At 29.6% G+C, this 26663-nt stretch overlaps 1 protein-coding gene across 1 annotated transcript; it reads right to left on the reverse strand.

Moving 5' to 3' along the window:
• Window positions 1-658: 658 nt before the first annotated feature.
• LOC113366788 (vesicular glutamate transporter 1-like) lies at window positions 659-26399 on the reverse strand. Its single transcript, XM_026608443.1, is given in 15 exon segments — window positions 659-840; window positions 1227-1476; window positions 1649-1828; window positions 1900-2085; window positions 2148-2248; window positions 2251-2417; window positions 3722-3915; window positions 6045-6184; window positions 6187-6210; window positions 6213-6291; window positions 10976-11227; window positions 12556-12631; window positions 17442-17661; window positions 17732-17760; window positions 26218-26399. Coding segments are annotated over 15 exon segments (2262 nt in total).
• Window positions 26400-26663: the final 264 nt, after the last annotated feature.

Genomic DNA, 26663 nt, shown 5'->3' on the forward strand with positions numbered 1-26663 from the left:
TTAGTAACTAAATTAAAAAACTGATTATAAATATAATATATAAATTTAAAATTAATGATTAATAAATGAATTAATGATTAATAAATAAATTAATTAATTAATAAATAAATGATTTTTTGCTGGAATAATTTCAATAAAGGTAATTTTAAATGAAATATGTAACTACAAACCAATTTAAACAATTAATGCAGGCCAAGCTAAGCCATAAGTATATAATTGTTTTGTCTTTACTATTTGAATATACATATACTTTTCTTTTCTTCAAAATTATTTTTTTATTAATCAAATATGAGCTGTTACGTTACTTTAATATCCGGGCTTAACATCAGATAGATTTTTATAATTATATTAAATAGATTATTATTGACAAAAATATTAATTTTAATTTTTTTTCTCATAAATAAAAGCTATATATTTATTTACGTTCAAAAAATAAACCAAGCTTTTCAACAAAATTTATAACAAATCGATTAATTTAACTTCAGCAATATTTTTTAATAGAAGGGTATTTAAAGTAATCCTCGATTTGACGACTTTTCTAAATAATCAGCGCTTCATATATCTCAAAAGCTTACTAGCTATTTTATTTTTAACATACATAAACAGAAATATATATATATAATCTAACCTGCGATTTTCAACAACAATAATCATTTTTTTATTGATATTTTCCGAGGTCGTCACCGCCGTGCATATAGGAATCAGTGGCTTCAGGCTGCACGTGTTCTTCAGTGACAGGATTTGCGTAGGCAAATGGGTTCGTGGGGTGAATGGGTTCTACTGCTCCGTAACCAGGACCGGCACCGATGTTTAGCTTGGAATTTGGATCCACAGGAGACCCTGAGATAAAAAACAAAAATTACATATAAATTTTAACATAGTGAATCATAAATCGTTTTATGCCAAAATTTGACATTTACTCAAAAATGGCTGAACCGAATCGGAATATTTAGAATGAGTAGAAATTTTGAAAATTATAAAACTATTCGAAAAATGTGTTGATAATCATGCGATTAGTTTGGAAACTATCAGTCAATAAATTCGATAAAGTCTTCAATTTATTGGTCATGAGCGTTGATCAACCGAACCACTTCTCTATGAAGTGCTCTACAATGTCTATATATTGTCCACCAAAAATCCAAAATTTCTAAGCCAATTTTGATTAGTTTTGTATGATGCCAAAGTTCATGCCCTCATCGGATATCGAAAAAGTGAATACTTAATACCACCTATAACTATTAATATACTAATTAGTTGTAGTAGTAGGTAAATCTTATATTTTCTTACAAATGATGTTTCCCTGTGCATCACAATTTGCTTGTGAACAATAACAGAAGGATTCCACGACTGTTGTTCCTCAGCAGTCGGTTCAGCCCATTCTTGCAACTCTCCTGAAGCGAAAAGTCCATAGAAAGTGATGCCTATGAAATGTATCGTAGCTGCCAAAATGAACACTGTTTTCCAACTTTCTTTACCCTATAAGAAAAAAATAATGAATAAGAAAAAGGAAAAATCTACACTTTATTAAAAACATTTATAGAAGATTAAAAGCTTTTTATTGGTGCCTGCTTTCATCAAACACAATTTTGGCATATAGCTACCAAAGGATTTTTGTCTAAGATTAATTGAATTTTATAATTAACCCTGCTCTAGTTATATGGTCTACAGCTATGGGACATATCAGGCCAGCTATAGTTCCGATTCCATTGGACAAACCCATCAGAATACTGGCGTATCTTGGCGCAATATCCAAGTGATTTACATTATAGCCAGATATAGCAAATCCACTAAATGCCACTCCAAATGTTAGTGCAGTTGTAGCAGCCATCTAAATAAAGAACATAATTTATCAATAAAAAAGATTAGGAATTCAAAGTCTTAGAAATATGGTATGCTTACAGCTGTTTTTGCATGGGCTACGACAAGGAAGAATATTCCTTCCATACCAAATCCGCCGCAGTTGAAGACTTTACGAACGGTTGTTGTTGTCATCAGCCCGGATTTCCGCAGATAATCAGCCAATAAACCACCAAATGGAACTATAGTAGCCATCAGTAAATGAGGCAATGATCCAACAAGACCAGTCTGCAATTTTATAAATTATAAAGTATATATTTTTCAGTATATATTTTTCTTGTTTCTTTTACCTCTTCGATTTTGAAATCAAATGTGTTCTGCAAATAGGCCGATTGGAAAATAACTAGTAGATAAAAATTCCAGGATCTACAAAAGTTCGCCACAATAATGCGTAGACTGGCATAGAAGTCGCAAACTTCCTCCAAGGAGTCGTGCTGATTGTCGGCATGGCTATTTGAGTCGATTCTCCGAGACTTTGTTCTATGTATTTTAGCTCCTTTATTGATATCACAGGATGGTTACGTGGTTTTTCAAATGTTAACCATAACCAAAACACAAACCTAAAAAAGTTACACAGTATTTATTGAAAGCATTGTAATATATGGTAAATAACTTCTTTTCTATCCTCTGGTTTATCATCAGAGTACATATTTTCATATATACAGCATTATTTATCAAATATTTGTTCAATTAGCATATATTTTAATTACAACAAAGAATATAATATATTATGTAAAATTGAGGTCATAGGTTTCGTCATCTTAATGACGAGCCTAAATTATTCACTACAATAAATTTTTCCACTGTATCACATTTTATCTCAAGTAAGCAAAATGATACATCACGTCCCTTTTCAAACTTCAACTGTCAATTAAGGGTTATAAAAGTGATGACATATAATATTTTTCACAACTCTGGCATAATGAAGACAAGATACAACTTTTATGAGAAAAACACGTTTTATTTCAGAAAAATATATTAAAATAAGACGTTTCCACCCTCTATCAGAAAAACGGTCGCATGTGATAATTTAGATATTACTACGAGGAGAGTAAGCGAGGAGAGGATATGACGTCAAATTAGAATCGTGAGAATAGTGTCAAACTTCGCAAACTTCGCAAATGAATCCAATGATTCCATAAAATGTATTGTAGAAGGTCAGGGGTAAGAAAAATCTCTGGGACAGGTTTATGTCGTATATGAATTTAGAGGAAAATATATAGTACTGAGCTATAGTAAAAACTAGTTACGACTGTCAGGCTTAATATGACTTTTTGAATAATTCGATGCCTGCACATTGTAACATATTGTCTCTAAACTGTTCCGAAACTCCATTCTGAAAATCGTCTTAACGGGAATTTACTGGTATGATTTTGCTCTGAATGAAAAATAAAACAAACTATTTATTCATTTCTTCGAATATCGATTACTATTCCTAAGTTTATTAAAATTAAATGATTTAATAAGAAATCTACTATGTTTATTTTTCATTTATATCTGCCATCCCAGTGAATAACTGGTTAAGTCGAATTTTGGCAAAACTGTTTTAAATCGCGGTATTAACTTTTTCTCTGAAAATAGTCATATGGTTAGGAACAAAAGTTAATGAAGCACTTTATATAAAATTTAAACCAATAATTTCAAATACGCGATATTACACGAGTAATAGAACTTTGAAATCAAGCTTTGAAAAATAGTGAAAATTAAATTGAACACTTGGGATGACAGATATATAATATTATATTTCATCATATTATGAAATAATCTAAAGTTATGAAGTTTACAAAAATAACATCTTTTGATAGCAATATCTGTGTTACATATATTAAAATTTCTACCATTCACAATGCATTACATAGCTCACCATATAAGCCCGAAGACACCATAGAAGTAGAATGGGGCCTGCCAACCTATTTTGCCGGCTAGTATACCTGATAGCGGCATTCCGACGACTACGCCGGCGTAGGAGCCGCAGAACGCAATTGTAGCCAAACGTGAGCGCTCCAGAGGCGGGGCCCAGAATCGCCAGATACCGTGGCAAGCCGGGTATGTTACACCCTAGGATGTAATTGAAATAAAGGTAGATATACTTACTCATATTTAAATAAAAAATGAAAATAAATTTATTAAATCAAAATAACATATTTGTCATACAATCAAAAATATCAAAATTATAGAATTCTAATTCTAGAATTTAACACAAACACAAATATCCTCCACTTTTAAATAATATTTTTTTTAAATTTAGTTATTAATATTTTTGTGATATAATGTTCAAAGGAACTGATAGCGAGTCTTTACAACACCATGTATACTATAAGAAATAACGCATTTAATTAAGGTGACCATATTTTTTTGCATGAAATCCGGGACAGACCAGAATGTGTGTGCGAGCGGAGGGGGTGTTGGTGAGCTAAAAACTTATATGTACATTTTTTCGGTTTAAATTTTCTAGTTGAAATACATTTAAAAAATAGCAATCAAACTATTTTTAAAAATCCGGGACAATCCGGGACAAAATATTGCTTTTAGAAAAAATCGGGACGCAAGGCGGAAAATCGGGACTGTCCCGGAAAATCCGGGACGTATGGTCACCTTACATTTGATAGGTTTTTACTTTCACTTTAGTCAATAATATATTGTTCTATATGTATGTGTGTATGTATAGTCTGTGTAATATAATGTGTTTATAATTGTTAGTATATAATAAAGATTCTTTTTTTGTCTTTTTAATACCAAAACTAAATTTCGACCTAATTTAGTACATTAGTAAAAGGTGAACCACTGAGGTTTCCTTTTAGAATTTAATTTTATTTATCAAATTAATTACTCAATGTTTTTCTTTATAGAGAGATTGTAATTTATATGAAAAAAGTGTGATACAGCGTGCATTATACCTATTAACCTAAAGTAATCATTCTAGATTTCCACTTAATGGATTTTTCAAGAAGCAATATTTGTTTTGGATTCAAATGAAATTATTTTTACAAAAATTTTAACGAGAAATGTGCTCAAATACGCAACTTGGGATAAGCACACTAAAAGAAAATATTCAACATATATATTATTATCTGAAGGTAATTTATAGACTCTGTAAATGATATATAATTTTATACGGTGAAGAACCCACGAGAAATGTGTGTGTATGTGGTAAGTTTGTGTGTATGTTTGGATACATTTTTTTGTCCAAAAATTCTAGAGCACGGGTCACCAGATTTGAATTATTCAAGAATCACCAATCCTATTGATTTTAAACCAAAAAAGTGTTCAAATACGCAACTTTGGATAAACACCCTAAAACAAAAAAATTAAATATTAAATAGACCTAAATAGATATAAAAACTATAATATTTTTCAAAGCTATTTAGTAAAAAATGATATATAATTTTTTACGTTGAAGAAACAACAGAAAATATTGTGTATGTGTGTATGTAGCATGTTTGTGTGTATGTGCGGATACAATTTTGAGAGCACGGGCCAACCGTTCTGATTAAAAAAACATTATATTGCTATTGATGGGGAGACGTGCTGATTAGTTCCGACAGGGGCAGCTCCGATTTAAAGATACGGGGTAAAAAAGCCCAATATTTCAAGATTAAAAAAAAAATTAAGGCGTTCAAAAATTTTAAAGGAAAGTTCCAGCTATTTCACGAATTCCTTAAATTCTGGCTATTTCATTTTATCATCTAGTGGCTAATTTATAAGATTTACGCATCAATAATAAATCCAAATCCGTTATTTTGATGTGAGCATATCGTGCGTTGTTGTTATACATGTATCACGTGTATATAAAAGAAATGATAATCGCGCGTCGGCGGGATTTTGCCGCTGCTGTTCATGTCTGTTCAATGAAAAGGATCAGCCGGGCGGAAGGATCTGAGCGAAGGATTTAACGGCAGGAGAATCATATTCTGTATTGTCATTGCTTTTGATTCGAGCATTACGACTCCCATATGCGATTATGGGCATCATCCGCAAAATAAGATATTGTACGACATACATCAAGACCGTAAGGTTTTGATAACATCGCTCATAAGGAACAGGAATTTATGGAGCACACTAGAAATCATTATCAGGAAATTATTGAAGCACGTGGAAGATTATATATATATATATATATATATATATATATATAAAATATATATATATATATATATATAATATAAATATATATACATATAATTTACCTCGACTAGTCCCTGCATGATCCTAACTATGATAACGACCGTAGGATGTAGATCCATCGCTCCGGGCATCAACAGATTCAGAAAGGATGTTCCGACGATGGCTGTTCCAAATATCCGGTTGGCGGGATACATAGAAGCCAAAATCCGCCCGGAATTTGCGTAAAGAAAAACCCCAGAAGAACGAGGAATCGACGGCGCTCTCCATGCCTACTGTCCAGTTGAAAATTATACCGTGTGATGACTCCGTCTGTAAGAGAAAATTGAGACATTTGAAATAATAAAAAACATTTAGATAGAGACATATAAAATAATAGTATTGAGGAATTATTGTATATAATTAATGTGATACGTCCGGGTTTGGCCGGGACAGTCCCGCATTTCCACCAGTGTTTCGGGTTTATCTAAAAGCAGTCTTTGTCCCGGATTTAATTTTTTTTGTTGCGGATTATCCAGGTTTATTGAAAATAATAGATAAATTAACAAAAATTATAAACATAAACAAGCCAGCTATTTTTTTTAAATTAATTATTAAGAAAATTGAGTATAGTTTTATACAAGGCTCAAAAGCGAGAAATACAGAAGTAAAACATAGATAAAATATATTATATTTAATTAAATATTATATTAAAAGTCCGCAATTCCGATTAAAACAGATATTTTAGTGTATCCTTAAATACCATTTGTTATTTTAAAGCCAGACCTACCCCTTCTCATTACTAAAAATAGCCATCCCAGTTTTGACTTAAAAAATTATGGTCACCTTAATATAATCGATATGATCCTCACATTAAAATAATAAAATAATCATCTTTAATAAAGTAAGTCACAGCTATTAATTACAAATAATAAACCTTAAAATGGTTCTTAATAATAATATAGTTGATAACTCATTTATTTGATAAGATGGCAATCAGTGACATAGAGTAGTATATAATCTATTACTTCTTTTCAAATCGATTTGGCAGTGTTAATTAATCGATTGGATCAAAATAGGTAAATTACAACTCCTACTTTGAAGTTTAAATAAATTTGTCCTTAAGCTTTGCTATAAGGAACTTTGAAATAGAGTTAGCAAAAAAATGAAATCAAACTATTTAGAATTATTTGCATATTATGAACTATCTTACTTTCACAGTACTTTGATGTACAAGTGAACTGTGTTTTTGACTATTTATTAACCACATATAACAAAAATAATGAAGTTACAAGGCTTTAATATATTATCATTATTACAGACTTTACGATTATAATAATACGAAATTTATGTTTTTTATCAAAAGTAACCATTTTAACTACTGCATTACATTGCTGTGAACAGTTCTTCTTGGATACTACGTAAGAATTAAGATATTTCAATTTTCAATGTTCCAACCTTGGCCAGATTGATATCAAGCAGTACGATAATAAATTTCAACTTGAGATTATATATATCAATAATTAATCTCAAGTAAAACTTGCCTTTAGGGGGCATTGCTGCAACTTATTATCTATACATACATACATACCTACACACACCCATATATATATATATATATATATATATATATATATATATATATATATATATATATATGCTAACACTATCAGATATACATATCTGTTCATAATCATCCTACATTGTCATGGAAAATACTTAGAAAAAATTTACGACATCAAACAAAAGCAAAATACGTAGTTGTGACTGTTGTCAATAACAGCAATTGTTTGCAAAATAAAAATTCGGGCCGTGTTTAATTATAAATTAGATTCAAAATAGTGAAAAGCGCATTATCATTTTTGGATTATTAATTAGTACCCTTATTAGACTAATAATGGTTAACATTAAAAGTGACACATATGCAACGAGTGCATGAAGAATGATTAATTAATATAAGAACAAAATGTGGATTTACTTTTTTGCTATCCAAATGACTACACAAAATCAAACTTCAATTCAACAAATGCCAAAATATAAAAACATTTCCTCAAAAACTGTGCAGGAAATTCGGGTCCATCACGCGCCATAAAATCACAACGAACGCATCGCACGCTCCGATGCGGACCGGCCGAATATGCAAATGCGCATCAAGCATATGCGTAATGAATTTCGAGTTCTGGGGCTTTTGTGTTTGAGCTTTTACCATTATTAATACAATTATTATGCAAACGTTTTATACGCATAAGTTTATTGGCTCAAAATAAAATTATTTTTAAATTGGAATCATAACTGATTGGGAAGGGAAAAGGATTTTAGATTTAGAGCAAACATTTTTTAAAGAATTTTTAAATTTCAAATTTGATGAGAATTGCAGAAATTATGCAATAAGGGTCGTAATTAAGTCATTAATGATATAATTTCTATTCCTTGATTATTGACTAAAATTTTTATTCTACTACTTCTATTACATTCTATTTGTTGTTGTAGTATCTGCAATCATTTTGCTTTCTGTGTAAATATCTGCATATCACATTCAAATTAAACAATTCCCTTTTAATAAAAGTTCATCTTGGCCACTTGAAAACATCAACGGTATCAATCGATACGACCTCTCTAGAGCAGAGACGTTCAAACAGGAAGAAGCCTGATTCTTCATCTTCGAGATGCGATGTGAAAAAAAGAAAAACCTAAGTGGAATGGAATGCGTCGTTTGGATGTAGGGAAAACTGTTTGACGAGGAAGGAATCTTTGCCTTCGTCGAGGGTCGATCGAAGTTAAGGGGTCACAACAATGCAACTCCATTAGCGCCGACTCCGCTTCAAAACGAGACGACATTGTTGAATAATAACGCTCCGTTAGGGCTTTTGCTTTTTGACAAAAGATGCGAAAATATACTCAGATATGAAACCTGAGTCCAGGGACCCTCCGTTTCGAAGCCCTTGGAGCCCTTTTTATCACCGAAGACTTTGTAATGTAGTAAATATTGAAGTATGAATAGGCTAATTTTATGTTTCCTATTGCTCTATTTAACTGCAAGATTCAAGGTGATAAAGGGAAACAGATATTTGAATAGTTATATATATATATATATATATATATATATATATATATATATATATTAACAAAGTCTAATAATCGGGCATAACATCAATAAAAAACAATATAATAATATTTAATATTTAATATATATAATATATATATATATATATTAAATTTTTGTATAATTTTGATGTTGAAATATGTGAAGATGACACAAAACTATGTGTCGAAACGTATGGAAAAAATAATTTTTTTTTAATTGATGTATTGCCCTGAAAACTGAATATCATATATATATATATATATATATATATATATTATATATAACTCTGCTTTTAACACTGTCGCGTTCTGGAGTGGATAGTGATCGGAAGTAATTCATCATAAGTTTTATTTTTATCATTATATTAATTATTAGTATTCTTATAAATATTATCATCATTGTTATAATTTTAACTTTTTATTATATAGTGTTTATTGCTATTTTAAAATATTATTAACTAAAAATATACTGTTGAATTTAGTAAATTTAAATTTAAATTTGTTTTTATACCTAGTATAAGCTTTATATGTAAACCTTTATATATAGGCAAAAACCTTCAAAATAGGCTAAAAATATATTTATGTTTCATTCAGTGTAGTTTTTTACGTTGAATGAAAGCTACGTGAAAAGCATTACCTTAATGTTGGAAGGCATTGTCATGTATGTAACTCCTTTCTAAAAATCATGATTGCAGCGTAATTTATGTTATGAAATTACTCAATATTTCCATTAGTCGACGCATTTACAACTGCGTTGTATCATTTGATATATTGTCTAGATTATCTACTCATATATAAATGTATATATACATTAGGGTGGTCCTTTAAATGGTCATTTTCGAATTTCCTTGCTCCCAGGGGCTCAAATGGTTCCAAATTGATAAAAAACAATTCTCTGAAAATTTTAGCTCTTGATATTGTCTTTTAGGTAGAGCGCAATTCAATCAATTGATTTGTATGGAAAGAACATTTAAAAAAAATGTTATAGGTATAACTTAGCGAGAAATAAATGAGTTTTATTCAAAATTTTTCCATGCTATTTCCATACAAAACTTTGATTGAATTGCGCTCTATCTAAACGTTAATATTAAGAGCTAAAACTTTCAGAGAATTGTTTTTTATCTCTTTGGAACCATTTGAGCCCCTGGGAGCAAGGAAATTCAAAAATGACCATTTTAAGGACCACCCTAATATACATATACATAAGGCAGTTGTTTTTTTTCAACTTAATATAAGAGTTTAGGAATGTTTAGATATTTTATAGCTTGCAACAAATTATATAATCAATTATAATAAATATGACTAAAAGATTAAATTTTAAATATAATAATCATATTTATTTAAATTAAAGTTATCATGATTATATATTTTTTTAATTATTGTTACAACAGCAATCAGAACTCTTACTATATGATTATAAATTTGATGTTATATATAAGTTGTTAAAGAAAATGATATCGTTATTCGCGCCTGCTTCACAAATATTATGATCTAACCTTTTCTACCAGCATCAATAGAATAAATTTACAACCGTACATACTAAGTTATTATAAGAAATTTCTTATTCTGTTAACGTACAACGTCGATTCCTCAATCTTAACCAATAGCTATTTTACAAGTAAACACCATTATAAACCGAACTAATAAATTTCAAATACATTTTTAAAGTCAATAAAAATCAAAAGAAGTAATTAGTCCTTAAAACGGTCCTTCGAATCGGACCTTCCATATAAAGAGTGTTCAGTGTAACTATTACTTTCTACAATAAAGATTGCAAGGGTTCTCTACAGCAGTTCTTAAAATTTTATCTTACAATTAGCAATTTGCTATATACCACCATAATGAACTATAGAATTTCAAACAATTACATTAGACATAAATAACAGTAATTAAATTCAATATTACCAATCGATGTCTATAAATTATCACTTACCCTGTTATGCATCAGAGCTTCCAGTCTCAATTTAGCCATTCCAAGATTGCACTTAATTCCGAAACTTATCATAAACCCTAGGCAGGTCATGACCGCCACGGTGTATCGCTGGCTAAGACAGGGGCACTCCGCTCGCACGTATTTGTCGATATGCCGGAGCGGAGGTCGCTCGATCTCCTCGAAGGATTCCGGCGATCCGGCATCCAGGCGTTCAGCCGCATCGCCGGCCCAGCCGAAGTCCATGTCGGCTGCCTGGTAATAGAAATAGATAGTTGATTAGTGTTTCATAATAATAATCATACTTATCTGACATATAGTTGCAAGTATAACGATCATGTTAAGGATCATGTTTTATCCTAACACTGACAAGTTGTATAAATATTTTTAAACAGTATAATATTCTTACCACTTCAAACTTATTATTACACGATTATTTATAAAAATAATTTTTAGTGCTTGGCACTACGCTGCAAGAAACAAGTTTACGAAATTACCAGCCATGCTTACAACTTGTTTTAATTCAATCGATTGATTTGTATTTAACTACTTAATTTACTAATCTTTTAACCAAGTCTTCTAAATAATTATAAATTTTACAGTACTATGATAAAATTAATAAGAGTTAGAAATATGATATTTCTAAAGATTCAATTTTTGAATTCAAGCAATACTTTGTTACTATCCCATTAAAATTTAGGATTTTTTACTACGTTTCACTAACATAGCTAATTTTAGCTATCTTGGATAATTATCTAAACTGTACAACATGTTTTTGTCTTTAATACAGCTATGTATTCCAGAAAAGATATCAATTTTTTTTTTAAAAACGATCTGCATCAATTGAGATACAGAACTCCATAATTTAAAAATATACCAAGTAACGTAAATTCTGACTTTATATCACCCTTTTAATAATCATAAATTTTACAGTGTTCTAATAAAATTATTAAAATCAATAGCTCTTATGATGTATCTGAATATGTAAATTTCGACTTCAACCAACACCTTGTTACTTATGATAAAAATAATTAAATGTCTATAGCTTTTTGATGTCTCTGAATATTTAAATTTTGACTTCAACCAATACTTTGTTACTATCTTCTCTATAAATAAGGGTTTTTTACTACTTGTTACGTTTTATTATCTTTTTTGGCTAAATATAAGTGTGTAGTGATACAATAGTTGCTTGATCTTCGAAACTGCTTTATTTTACAAAAAAGATTTTTAATTTACAGAGAAACGATACCCATTAATTGAAATACAGGACTCAAAAGTTTAAAGATCCTCAAAATGAAGTCATAATTATCAATTTTCCTTATTATATATGTTATGTTTGAACAGTTTAATTTAATTTAATATTATAAAATCCTGTATCCGTTTATAAATTACTTTAGAGTTATTAATTTAAATTACTTTACTCCTATATCTAGGAGAAATTATAATTTATAATTTATATGTAATAATATTTAGGGACGCTTGTATTAATTTAGTTAACAAATTAACAAAGGTTCTATTAATTCTTAACTATCTAATTATTAAAATTCATGGAATATTAAAAAATATAAAAAAAATTAACATGCCTGTCTACCGCTGCCACCATCCATCCGATCATAGCCATGCTTCGGCATTTCTTGAAACTCTTCATATCGGACATTGCTGCAAATAAAAATATAATTTAATTAAACTAAAATAAACATTTGAGAATGCAATGCATTGTTATGTAATATTGTTACAGGTTAGCATCATTTACAAAAACAATTTTTGGTCCCACATTCATGATAAGCACAGTTTAATATCGCAAAAAATGCGAATGGGGAGTTCCAAACCCGGTGATGTCAAAGAACGTGCTTTCCATGTAATAAAGCAAGCTATCTTGAATATATCTCAATATATATCATATAAAATATATTTACTAATACTTGTACATTTATTGTATAAAAATACGACAATACATTCAAGAGCACACTTATGTCACACTGCTACGTATTTACATTGCACTCTAGCGAATAGTAAGTAGACATATTTATGAAGAAGCACGTAGCGACTCGCAAACAGTATTTGCAAACGATCCGGTGGCTCGCGTTTCATATTTTCAATTAGAACAGAAGTGAGTTGTCGATAGGATAAATATAATAAAAGTACAATCTTCAATTGACACAGTTTAGTTTCTTTTCTTGTTCGATATATTGTTCAAATACACTTACATACAAACGTATTCCAAGAGCAGAAATGAATTTTAAGATTCATTCTCTATAACAGTATCATTCCCAACTAATATCCTTCGAATAGTTTTTGATTTTTTAAAATCGATTCGGTAGAATGAGCTTAAATGTGGACGAAAAGTTTAACACTCTTTTTCAAATTACAAAGAAACGCCTCGGCAAATCGTCTCACAACACTGACAAACTATAGTGCTCATTGAGATACATCGAATGACTTTTAAATATCTGAAATCGGTTCAGGCGTTTTTGAGCAAACGTCGATGAAAAGTCTAATTTTGACAAATGCCAAAAAACGATACCAATTTTCGCAAACTTTGACGATTTTTTAAAGCTAAACGAGTTGTCGCAGGGCCGTAATATTTTAGTATGATCTAGAAGACTATGATATCCACCGTCAAAAAAAATCATCAAAATCGTCGATTTTTAAAAAAAAAAACTTTATTACAAGAAAACGGCTCGGCCGATCTTTACCAAAAACTAATCAGAACGATTCCCAACCAATATCTTTCGAACAGTTTTTGAATTTTCAAAATCGATTCAGAATTGCGAGCTGAAACGTGGACGAAATTTTGTTCACTTTTCTGAGATTTACAAAGAAAAACAGCTTGGATGATCGTCGCGCAAAGTTGATAAACGCTAGTCCTTAACGAGATACATCGAATGGCATTCATATTTTTGAAATCGGTCCAGCTGTTTTTGAGAAAACGTCGATTTACGGCAAAAAACTTGTGCGTGCACACGCACACACACACATACTTTTTCCAAATTTTGTCTCATTTGATTTAGAATGGCTTGAAACGTCGAGAAAACATAAAATTAGCGAATCGGATTTTTTGATAAAAACATAAACTTCTCCTTCGGGTAGTTAATAAGTATGTTGTGATGGTATTTCATGATCAATGCAAAATCAATATAGCTCTTTTTATCTGTATTTTATTTATCATATGCGATACCCAGTTTTTGAAAGATATAAAATTTACCCAATTTGGAAAAATTTAATTTCAATTCTAAATTAGAAAATAATGATTTTAGTGTGAGTGCAACCCTTTTGGTTAGGAAACTGTATCGTAAAGATTTTCAGTTTTCATATGAACCATTTTATGTAACCTTCAACCCAACATTCATTACTATCCAAAATCATGACTTCAGTACGATTTTTACATAATGTCATGTTTTATTGATGTATGTATTTCATCGGGGCATCAAAGTGTGCATCAGTGGGCGAACTGTGAACGTAACGCCGTTCAGCCGCTTGCGACGGGGTGATCGCCGGCCGATATAAATGACTTGTTCATTAATAACCATGTCGTGACGGTTTGACGAATATTACAAAAGTACAACCCCCTTTTAAATATAATGCACCAAAATGTGTATTTTGATATGGAAGCATGTTTTTGTGTACATTAAAATTAAATCACTGCTTTTAGTACAGGAATAGAAAAAAAAATGGTGTAGTGTAAATCTTCCAAGTCTCTAGATTCAATAATTTTAAGCTTGGCTTGATAAATTAAATGATTTTATATTTTATCAATAAAAAAGTATAAATTACATATAAGAAATAATATATTTTTTATTCAATGTCACCTTGTTCATTGCTTTCAATTTTCACGTATGCATATGAATATATTAATAGATCGATTCTGCCGCACAACAGGCCAATGTTATGGCAAGGCCATGTTACGCTCCAATTTGCATGCATTGTGCTACCGAATTATACTGAATACTGTCAAAATGTCATGCATTGGCCAAAATGTCATTCATACGTTTTACACATAAACTGCAACGTCTCTTGTATGTTATGAAGCTGGGTCAGAAAGACCATGTTGCTTGTCTGGCCCAGTTTTGGCATTTGTGCGGTTTCACGCTTAGGTTTCAACCTGAGCAGGTTCTCAAGCCTGGGAAACCGCCTCACTGCATAGCAATCACATGGCTTTTGCCAATATTTAGAACGATTTAGTATGGAAAGTTCTTCATAACATAGCCTTTAGACAGAATCGGTCCATAAAAATGTGTTAATATTATAAGAATACTAATACGTTTTCTAATGCGGTTTTGAAAATACTTGTAATACAGTTTTCAAATCATTAAATGCAACATGTCTATTGAAATTTTGACAAATTTACTTGAATTATATGATACTTTATTCTTAACAATAAAAATATATTTCTCTCTTCCTTAACAACTTCCCTGGAGTCATATAAATCAAATAGAATGTATTACTCAGAAAAATCTTGCAAATAATATTTTCTTCGCTTTTCAACAGAGTACGAATCACTTCATGGTCATAAACATGCATCAACTATTTTACAGATATATTAGTAATAAATTATAAATTTTGGAGATATACATACACACACTTTTATATATATATATATATATATATATATATATATATATATATATATATATATTTGTGGGAAATATTCATACTGTAATAGAGTGAATGAACATGTTTCCTTGCAAAGTTATGCATAAAAATGATTGATGATATCGAACAGGAAATTGCATGACACTCTCTTAAAGTTACAATGTAGTAGATGTCACAATAAAAACATTTGAGCATGCCTTTAAAAAAAATATTATACTTTCTTTAACAGCAATCAAAAATTACAAAATAAATAAATCGGCTGAAGTTTAGAAATCATAATAGTATCCACTCCAATATCATGGGCTGGGTCTGGCTAAGAAGAAAAATAGGTACAATAATATGTTAAATTTGAAGAAAAAATATTTTAAAAATATAAATTAATTTATTAACTAGTTTGGAGAAATGATTCAAAAAATCGATTTTAAATAATTATAATTAGTATCATATAATGATTTGGTGAGAAAATTAATTTAGTATGTGATGAGTTAAGAGTGGAAGTCTGTTTCAAGGGCAAGAAACGAGGGTAGTCATGTAAGGGTGTGAAACATCAGTATGAATGGAATTCAAGTGGTGCGTGCTGCAGACACCATCGGGATGATTCTAAGACATGTCAGGGACAGATCGTTTAGTATTTGATATTCTTATCTAAAATTATGAATAAACATGAATAAAAATCAATAATTTTATTTACCAGTGTTTGACAGTAACTTAGGCGACTGCCATAAATTTTCCTGAATATGTGATCAGTTCAAAACTGCTATGATTTTATTTATTGAGAAAATGAATATCTCTATTATTTTCAACAATATAATAGATAATATGGAGCAATCATTGGGAGCAATTGACTCCAATTATTTTGAGCAATTGACAAATTGTTAATTCTGAATCGTGAATCAAAATCTACTGAGAAGAATATATGTTTAGTAACGTTTAGCGATATCAATTGACAAAAATGATTTTTTTCTTTACCAAATAATAATTTACTTCAAATACTATTTTTTCCACTATGCTTATTTTTGTCCTTGTGCTTTCATTAAGTAAAAGCTTTGTTTAAACAAATATGTTAAGGTTCATCTGTTCCTAAATCATGATTTCGGTACGGTACTGGGTTTATAAGATGTTCATGAACTCTGTAAACGACATTGAGAGCAAAACCTTCACTAGAGACCGAGTTCTATTATAAGCAGAAATGACGTATATGGCAATGTGAATTATATTTTTGGTTGTAGTAAATTTATATTTAGAGAAATTCTACATGAGGAGAAATTACATTGTCTTATAAATTAATCATCCTTAAACCTTTCCACACGCGAATTGCGAGATTGATATTTATTTTCACACCGTGCCGTCGGCATCCGAGTGGAAAGGGTTGAAGTATATGCGTAAGAAATACCGATTTTTTATTTTGTGTGAGTAGGTTAATGGAGCCATTATGCAATCACTTTTTAATTGGAATAATCCTATGCAATTGCACAATTCTTACATCGTACACGAAGCTACTGCATTTTTCTATGCAAAATAGCTACCCCACGATGCTCTATTTCGGGCAACATCCAATTGTGATTCTTCCTCCAAAATGACTACCCACCAAACTTCTACCCCAAGAGCAGCACTATTATTATTTTTTATTGCCCCTGTTAGTGTTGCCAGTGATACATCACTATAACAGACATTCTCCTATGTCACCAACTAGAGGCGACCGCGGAGAATCAAATCCTCACGTCCCGAGTCGCCGGGCAAGCGTTAACAATAAGGCGACAACCCCAATAAGAATCCAACTATACGATAGCGGCCATTTCATCTCCACCTCAACAATCTCATGTATAAAACATGAGGACACACCGTAGAGTTATTTATACGTCGATAAATAACTCACGTTATAATAGATATGAGAGTCATCGCCGGAGATGCTTTTCTAGGAAGGTCAATGGGAAAAAGACGAACAATGATGGGATGGCTGAGGCGGAAAGCTAGCTTGGTAATAGAGCCAAGCTTGATCTGTGAATCATTGGCAAGATATTGAGTCATCATAGATTGAAGAAAATTTAAGTATAGAGGCATAAAAGTCTGCGGGTAAGAAGGTCCACCAGCATTATCTAAAAAACGAGAAAAGTATAGAAATATTTAATGAGGCTATTTTAAAGTGGAAGGCCAAATGTGTGTTACCAGTAAACACTTTAATTCCTAAGTAATCGCTATCAGGGAGTATATGGGAAAGTATCAATATTCATACTAGAAGCCTTTTTCTTGGTAGTTTTTTTTTAGTTTTGAGCTGTTGTAGTTGGTTTATGATGCCTGAACATGAGTGTTTTGTAAGATGTAGAGTCATTATTAAGTTAGATTCGACATTGTTCTTGAAAGCTTACATGTTGGTGGAGTTAGAACGACCAATTAAACCTTTACATTGGTACAAGTATAAACAATAAGAAATACTAAAAAAAAACTAGAGAAAGTTGAAAAAACAACTTTACAAGAGATGAACTAAGTTAATAGTTATTCAACCTCTGCCGATGAGCATTTTTTTCACAATATGAATGATATCTTTGTAAAAAATGTTTTTATAAAATTCGTATTTTACATTGGTTCAATAATGCAGCTATTGTTTCTTGAAATCTCTTCAAAATTAAATAAAAGTTTGATCTGAAAAGACGTTTGCCTTCTGGATGAGACGACGACTCGGACTGGGCAAGAATGAACTTCTTACGACTCACATGGGGCAAAAAAAAACATATGAAGATTTTTAGAAAAATAGTGAAAAAATATCTCTATCATTTGAAGTCAACTAGAAATTTTACTTTTCATAGTTTCAGACTTGATTGAAACATGTTATGGGTCGTCTTGTAGTTCACTTAGTTTATACAGTAAATCACTGAAAACCAAATTGAACCTTTGTGCCCCACCCTAACCTATATATCTTATTCTTATCCTTTTCTGGTATTAGAGTTCTCATCCAGTGCAGAATTATATCGGTATATATGCTTAAAATATATGCAAAATTTACATAAATAAAATGCTAATACTCACTTCAGTGTATTTACTGAGAGTAAAAAATTTTTGATATTCTTATGAGATATATATCATATGCTGGGAGATGCTAAGTGGGATATTTCACTTGATGATGCAATCCATTTAAATAAAATATGTGCTGTCTTGAATACAATATATACAAAAACATTTGCTATAAGTTCAATATTAGATGATAACCATATAAATTATTTAATAGTCCTAAGCTTCTCAGAGTTGTCCTCCAAAAACATTAGAGTTTTGGAATCTTTCCAAGAAATAAAGCCGACAATCATTGCAACGTGTCCTAAAACGAGGGTTCCGGATTATCCCGGATTTGCACCGCCCGATGTTAAATCACCTTGCCGGAGCAAATACAAGATTGAAATCTTCGTATCTGCGCGAAACAGTGATGCCGCGCTCTGACAATATTTATTTCTTTGCTACTGTAAATAAAGCCATTGCTAATCTCTACTTGATATTATTTGCTCTTAATAGACCGCAAATAAACTCATAGAGAGAAGTGATTTTCATTATTTATGTAGTAATAATTACTTATTTGATTACTAAGATGATCGACAATAGAACTATCAGAAACACAAATGAATAATTTACAGAAGAAATTTAAAATTTCCAAAGATATAAAATAGCTAAATAATTGCAAAGTAATAAAAAATACTGAAAATTGATATCTATATATATGATATATTTTGAAAAATGCTGTAAAATTCAAATTTCACTTTCACCTATTCCATAGGATTTTATAAACAAAATGCAAATATTAACTCATATTTTAGGTCGTTTAGAACACTATTCAAATCAGTTATCGATATATTGGAAAGTATTATGAAAACACAGTAAATTTTTTTTTTTTTTTAGTTTATCAGTATATATGCTTAAAATAAATGCAAAATGTACATAAAGGAAATGCAAATACTGACTTCAGAATATTTGCTGAAAGTCAAAAATATTATGATGTACTTATAAGCTCATATTATATATTGAGATGCTAAGTGGGATATTTCACTCGATGATGCATTCATCTTGTGAACATTATCAATCGAATGGAATAAATGCAAAATTTACAAAAATAAGATGCAAATATTCACTGAAAGTCAAAATACTGATATGCTAATAAGTTCATATTATACATCAAGATGCTGAGTGGGATATTTTACTCGATGATGCATTCTATTTAATTTTAATAACTAGGTGTAACAGAATCGCATTTTTGATTGATTTTTATTTATAGGTATAAAACAGCAATTTGTTATTGGGTATAGCTGATTTATTATAAAAACAAGAGTGTGCTTTCATCATGTAACAGCAATAATGGATTATCCTTTATTATTTTCACTATACTTTAACTACGTTTTTTACATGTCCTTTACCGACAAATTTAGAATATTCTTCCTACGTCAATGTGCTATTAAATCCCGGACTCTGTAAATAGATATTTATTTTATTCACAGCTTTATCATGGATCGCTTTGAAATTTACACGTTTGCATCGCGCGACGCCCCCGGGATCCAGTTTAGGGTTGTAAATATCAATCAGCCAAACGAATTTGGGTTCAGATTAAATACGATACGAAGATTTCGAGTATCGGGGCTTTTTTGTCGTCTAAATTGCGTTTCTCTATTTGTCTACGAGAAAATATGCAGATCAGCAGGTTTATTGAGATGTAATGAAATTGCATTGAATCGATTTTGGTTTTGTAGATACGACAATGGTAAATTATTATTTCATTATAGAAATAAATTTATTCAGTTTTTAAATTAATTCATGATGAATTTTTTACCAACAGTGAATATACGTATACAGTTTATGAACAAATTTAGACTGAACTTTAGGAAGGACAAAGGCTTATTTTGTACCAAACCGAAAAGTGGAATTAATACTAATAGCACTTCATCTAAGCTTTATCTTAAGTAAACACTATTTCAAATGTCCGAGCATCATCAGTCATCATCTGGTAAGACATCATCCCCTAATCTCACAAATGCAGTTTTTATGTCCATCTAGAAATCACCCTCTTAACTTATGGACAGAGTAGAGTGAAAGATTGAAGCCACGCATGATGCGTTTTACTCAAGTCGGGTAATAAAAATTAATCATCGGAGAAATTTTATCATAATTCATATTGATTTTTGGATTCATATAACAGAGTGGTTCAAAATTCAAAAGATCCACCACTGATATCTCAAAAACAATTGAAGTTAGGAGGTTTATAACAACAATATTTGAAAGTAGAGGGCAAAAGATGTATAACCAGCCATTAGCTTGATTTTTATGATGTTGGTATCAGGAAATAAATGGCAACGTTGAAAATCTGTAACTAAAGCTTTTTTTCGTTGTTAGTTTTTTTGGTCGTGAGCACTGTTGTTTAATTTACGAGACCTTAATATAATTTTTAAGTATACTATAAATAATTCTTTTATAAACTGTTACTTTCAAGTTAGGTTCAACCATTTTTAATATAACCCCTATAAAAGTTCACTGATAGATGATTATTTCTGACAAAATACTAGATCAAAGTTATATAAGTTGTGGTCTCAGCATAAAATGTACCAATAAAATTTATATTTTGCATTGGTTAATTAATGTAACTATTATTTCGTAAAATTAAAACAAAGACTCTGGACCTGCTTGCACCCTTGTTCATTCCATTTTAATCGCCTATAGGGTAAAAAGGACCAGAAGACATTTTTGAAAAACAGCAAAAAAAAAAAAAACAATTCTGAAATGATGGGAGTTTTACTGAACATAGTCAGATAGTTGTTTGCTTCATACGTGTTAATTGTTGTGACATAATTTGTGTGTTCGTGGTTATATTGGACTTTTTGGCACCCCCCTACCCTATTGTATATCTAGGCAGATTAAATAACTAATGAAATAAAAAGAATGGTACAATAAAATAGTATAAATTAAAATACTAAAACATGGTAGACCTTATGATTACTGACCTTATTAAATACACCACATCAAATATATACACACAAACACTTATATATTAATACAGAATCTGCTTCTATACATATTTTACCTTTGCTTGCAATTATCAATGACACATCAACGTAGCTAATTCTATCTATTCATATACCACAGATAGAAATAAGTACGCTGGTATTTCATCGATCATACAAATCCATTAGTCCAATTTATTTTTTATTTTTAAAACTAACATTCATTTGCTTATATCAACACTAAAAGTGTAAATAAAAAAATTATTTGTATAAGCATTGTTTAAAATTCATGTACGAGTATATATGCGGATGTGTGCATGTATAATATGTGAAAGTGCTGTATAGAAATATAACTAAAACTACATAAATATCAATAAACTAAGTACTACTTATATTATTAATAATGAATAATTATTAATAATAACCTTAAAGAATATAGACATCGACATTAAATATTTGTTCAATATGTAAATGCCAATTACAATTATTTTTAATAAAATTCAAGAATTAAATTCATCAACAAAATTGAATGGCAATTTTATAATAATGTTCAAGAGTATGTCTTATGTTAGTCAAATAAATAGAATTATATTTTAATAGGATTTTGAATTTCTAAATTTTTATTTAAACAATTAGAGTTAAATTATTTAAATATAGGCAATACTTTTAACTCTATTATTTTCAAATTACATGAAATCCCACGCATTTTTGAATGCTAAAAAAAGAATCCCAGAAACGTGCTAACATTACAAATTTTTTAATCTTATTTTCGCAGACGAATTCGGGATTCTCTTCGCACACCCCAATACCAAAAGTGCAGACTTTACTTTAGGGGTAAAAAAGAGTGATATTAGCTTTTTAGATCGTTTTTATTTATTACCATGCGATTTATATGTACTAGAGTTTTATTTTTTATTTTACAACATGAAAATAGCCTTACGCTAGCCCATTTGATTTTTATACGAACACCAATGCATTAATGTGAGGCGGCCGAGAAATATGTATACATACATACATAAATACATGCATACATGCACACACACACACACACACATATATATATATATATATATATATATATATATATAAATCTTTGGTACGTGTGTTGTCACACAACTACTCCCAAACGGCTATTCGAATTCTGATAAATCTTTTCAGAGTTTGCCAAAGAAAATAAAATGGGGGCGATAAACTAAAACAATATAGTAATCTGAAAGGAAATTGAATCATTGCTATACAGGTGAGATAAGAACTGTGAAAATGTCAATTCACTTAAAATTTGATCCTAAATAATGATATATAACATGATTAATTATGTGTAAGAATAATGTAAAACTCTTAGAAATTATTACTGCTATATAGTATTCAAGATTAAAAGATTAAATATAATCGATACAATTAATTCAGACAGTTCAATAAATATCAGTTTATTTGAAAGTTGTACTTAAATATCTATATTTGTTAAATTCAAAGTAAGAAAAATCTGAAGTAAAAATGGCAAAAAAGCAACTATGAGCAATATATGGCATATATTGAAATATTGAATAATTTGCACAGATGCTAGTGAGTAAAATATCATTCCAACATTATTATTTCTAAAAAAATATTACTGCTTCCTTCAATTGTAAAATCTGAGTACATGAATACTATTATTAGAAATATATTTTCATGCATTAATTTAATCTATCCCGATTAAAAAGTGGTTCTTTTCTACAAATGACAATATCTACAATTTATTATGACAGAATGTGTTGATAAATTCTCAGTTTCATTGAAATTGAGCAGTTTAATGTACTTTTCGTGTAATAAATTAAGTTTCATTGATTTATTCTATAGTATAGTAGTAAGAACTAAATGAAAGCTCCGTCAGACATGTTTTACCGGCGCATTTTCACCTGTTGCTATCCACAGTATGGAAAAAGAAAATAACCTAAAATTTTTATGTTATCTTTTATTATTTATAGACAAAATTAAACAAATTATTGTAAATATAAGCATATCAAATAAGTAAAAAATAATTGAAAAATATCAAGTTTTTGACTAATTTTGTTCAAATGAAATTTAATAAAACACCAAGACTGGATGTACAAAATGATGAAGAATAATTTATAATGATTCTATTTTATATATAAACAAATTTTGAATTAGTTTATGTTGCGTGCTGCATGGTTTTAAACAATACAGTCAACAGGTAATCATTTAATTACATCTTATCACATAAGGGATGGAGAGGTTACAAAGGCAATTGCATAATACTACATTTTTATTATAATTGAATAATTTTGACGACACTTCGTCAACTAAACGAAGCTTATTATAAACTAGAATAATTACAAAAAAAACTTACTTGAAGAGCTTCATTTTCATAAAATTGATAACTTTAGAGTTCGACCTCATTTTGCACTTGCTATATATTTAGCATTTTATCTTTAACTTCATGTACTGTTATTTTTCAACACTTTAAGTCATACGACAACTTTGATCAATAAACTATTATTTATCAAAACTACATTTTGAACTTGAACTTGAACTTCGAAGTTTTCTCTACATTTTTTTAATAATTATTTCCAATATTTTTTAACTTTTACTTATTATTAGTTTCATTCACAATAAAAATCAATTTCTTGATAAGTACACAGGGCATTGTGCCATTGTGCTGCCCTCTTGTAAGATACTGACGTAGAGCTACGATGCGTAGCTGTCAATGAGGGTTGGGCCTCAGACATTAATTCAAGGTAGGGGTACGTCTACGCGTGCGCTCAAGGTGAATTGATATTGTATCAAGGTAATATAATTTGAAATTATTGTAAATAACGTGACATAGAGATATAATTATGCGAAAGTACTAGTTTTTATGAAGCCAAACTATAACTTTGATCAGCAAAATAATTTCAAAATATATTTCAGTTATATATTTCAAAATTTTCTTAATTGTTGCAAGGATTAAATATTTTGTTCTTCGAAAAAGAGTGAGTGTATAAATTGTTTCTTCATAATACACTGTGAACATTAAATTTATCTCAAAATAGTTCATACGTTGTTGGATTTTTATTATCTTAAATTAACTCTTTTTTTTAATCTTCACTAAGATTTATTTATATGCTCTGTTTTATAATTTAAAAGTAATATTTCTTACTTTTCAATCATTGAAATCAATTTTTCTAATTTAGGTCAGTTGTAAATCAATAAAAATTAAAATTGTAAATACTTTGAGCTGTAAGTGTTTACATTCTACATCAAAAAGTTTTAGAAATATAGAAAATACAATATTTTCCTAACTGGTTCTTTAATTTATATAGATATTCCCTCACTTTATGGTTAAAAATTGTATGTTCAAACATAAATAAATTTATTAGTAAATAAATAAAAAGTGAGAAATTTAAAAATAAGTTAAAAATATTTTGAAAGTGATTATAGTAGAATAGTTCAGGACTACATGATATTCAATACTATTATTTAAATTAAATAAAAAATGAGCCAATATAATTAATTTCTTAAACTTGTTTTTGAAAATGTTATTATGCTAATAATAACTCAGATTCACATAATATTTCATATTATTATTTATGTTAAAAAAAAATATTAAATTTTAATTCACGTGAAGCATAATAGATTAATTAAATATTTAATAATAGATTAGTTAAATATTAAATAATATTTATATAATTAAATTTAACTGATATTGGAAAATATGAATAAGTTCGTATAAAGTCTATATAACGCAAATGAGTTAATATTGCAATGATATAGAAATGAATACATACACTTTTAGTTTTATGCACTTCTTTTAACGAATTTAACGTATTTTACGAATATTTAATTATCTATTTTGATTATCTAACTAGTTTGATTAGGGAATTTATTTTAACCAAATTATTAATAGCTCATGGAAGATATTAAATTTGAGTTCCTGTTTATACAAATCATTTTTTCCATCCCTTAGACCCTTCTTAGGGCTTTATGAAGAGTTTGTTTGCTATGAATAAACAGATAATAATCTAAACCCTATTCGCTTTTGCTAATAGACATAACTGAAACACTGCATGTCCGAGATTTAAATCTACAAAGGGTTATTATATGAAAATATAATATAATATAATGAACACGAGAGAGTATCAGGGGAAAATAATAAAAGTTTAATACCTTTCGTTGAAAGTAACCACAAATAATCAATCGAAAATATGTATTTAACAAATCTAGTTGGTCAGCGGAATAAACAATTTTTTAAAACGAGCATAAAATATATGAATAATATACTTGCAAGTAATGCTGAAACTATCAGCATTCTGGGTTAATAAAATTATTGTTCTAATACCTTCAAGACTTTTTGCGACAATTCGATATTATACACACACATATATAATATATATATATATATATATATATATATTTATATATTATATATATACATATATATCTTTATATAATTTACTTTTATCTCCAAAACCGTTGAACCTCCCTTTCATCGATACGCGTAAAATGAATCATTCTAATCTGTTGCTTCGTTCTCTCAAAATCTGTATTGCAAACGGTAGGACTTGCCTTTGCCAAAAACTACACATCAACAGAAACTTAATGTTTTTTTTGTATCTGGACAATTTTTATTTGATTATTTATCAAATGCCAATAATCAATTCCAAGTATTCTCCTCAATAATGGCCTATCGAAATATTCTCTAAATACTCGACCAAATCCATGGATTGCACCAGTGCATTATCCAGCCAGTTTCCAAAGTCATGAATATTCAGTACTGGTCCTGTATTTAATATAACCTCGTCTCTGTTTACTCTGATCTTATCGGCAGGGTTGAACAAAGCGAAGACTTCATTGAATACCGAGGAGACGGTAGACCGATGAAGCATCATGTTTAATTTCACAGAAGCCTCTGGCTTGCACAGTTTAAATGTTGAATGGGAGTTTTTGATTAAAATTTATTTGATGTGATTCCCCTAACGCGCTCTGTGTGTTCCGTGTTGCAGAATTGCTCCGTAAACAGATTTTGAAACAGATATGAATGATATTGCATTTATAGTCAGACCACGAGGATGTAATAGATATAATATATTGTTGGGGATACTTACAGGTTGTAAATTATTGCTTGCTTTTTGGGTAATAATAACTGATTTTGT

This window comes from Ctenocephalides felis, unplaced genomic scaffold, assembly GCF_003426905.1.
Source record: "Ctenocephalides felis isolate EL2017-DRISC unplaced genomic scaffold, ASM342690v1 CF-g0.4_SCAFFOLD_01170, whole genome shotgun sequence".
Taxonomy (NCBI): Eukaryota; Metazoa; Arthropoda; class Insecta; order Siphonaptera; family Pulicidae; genus Ctenocephalides; species Ctenocephalides felis.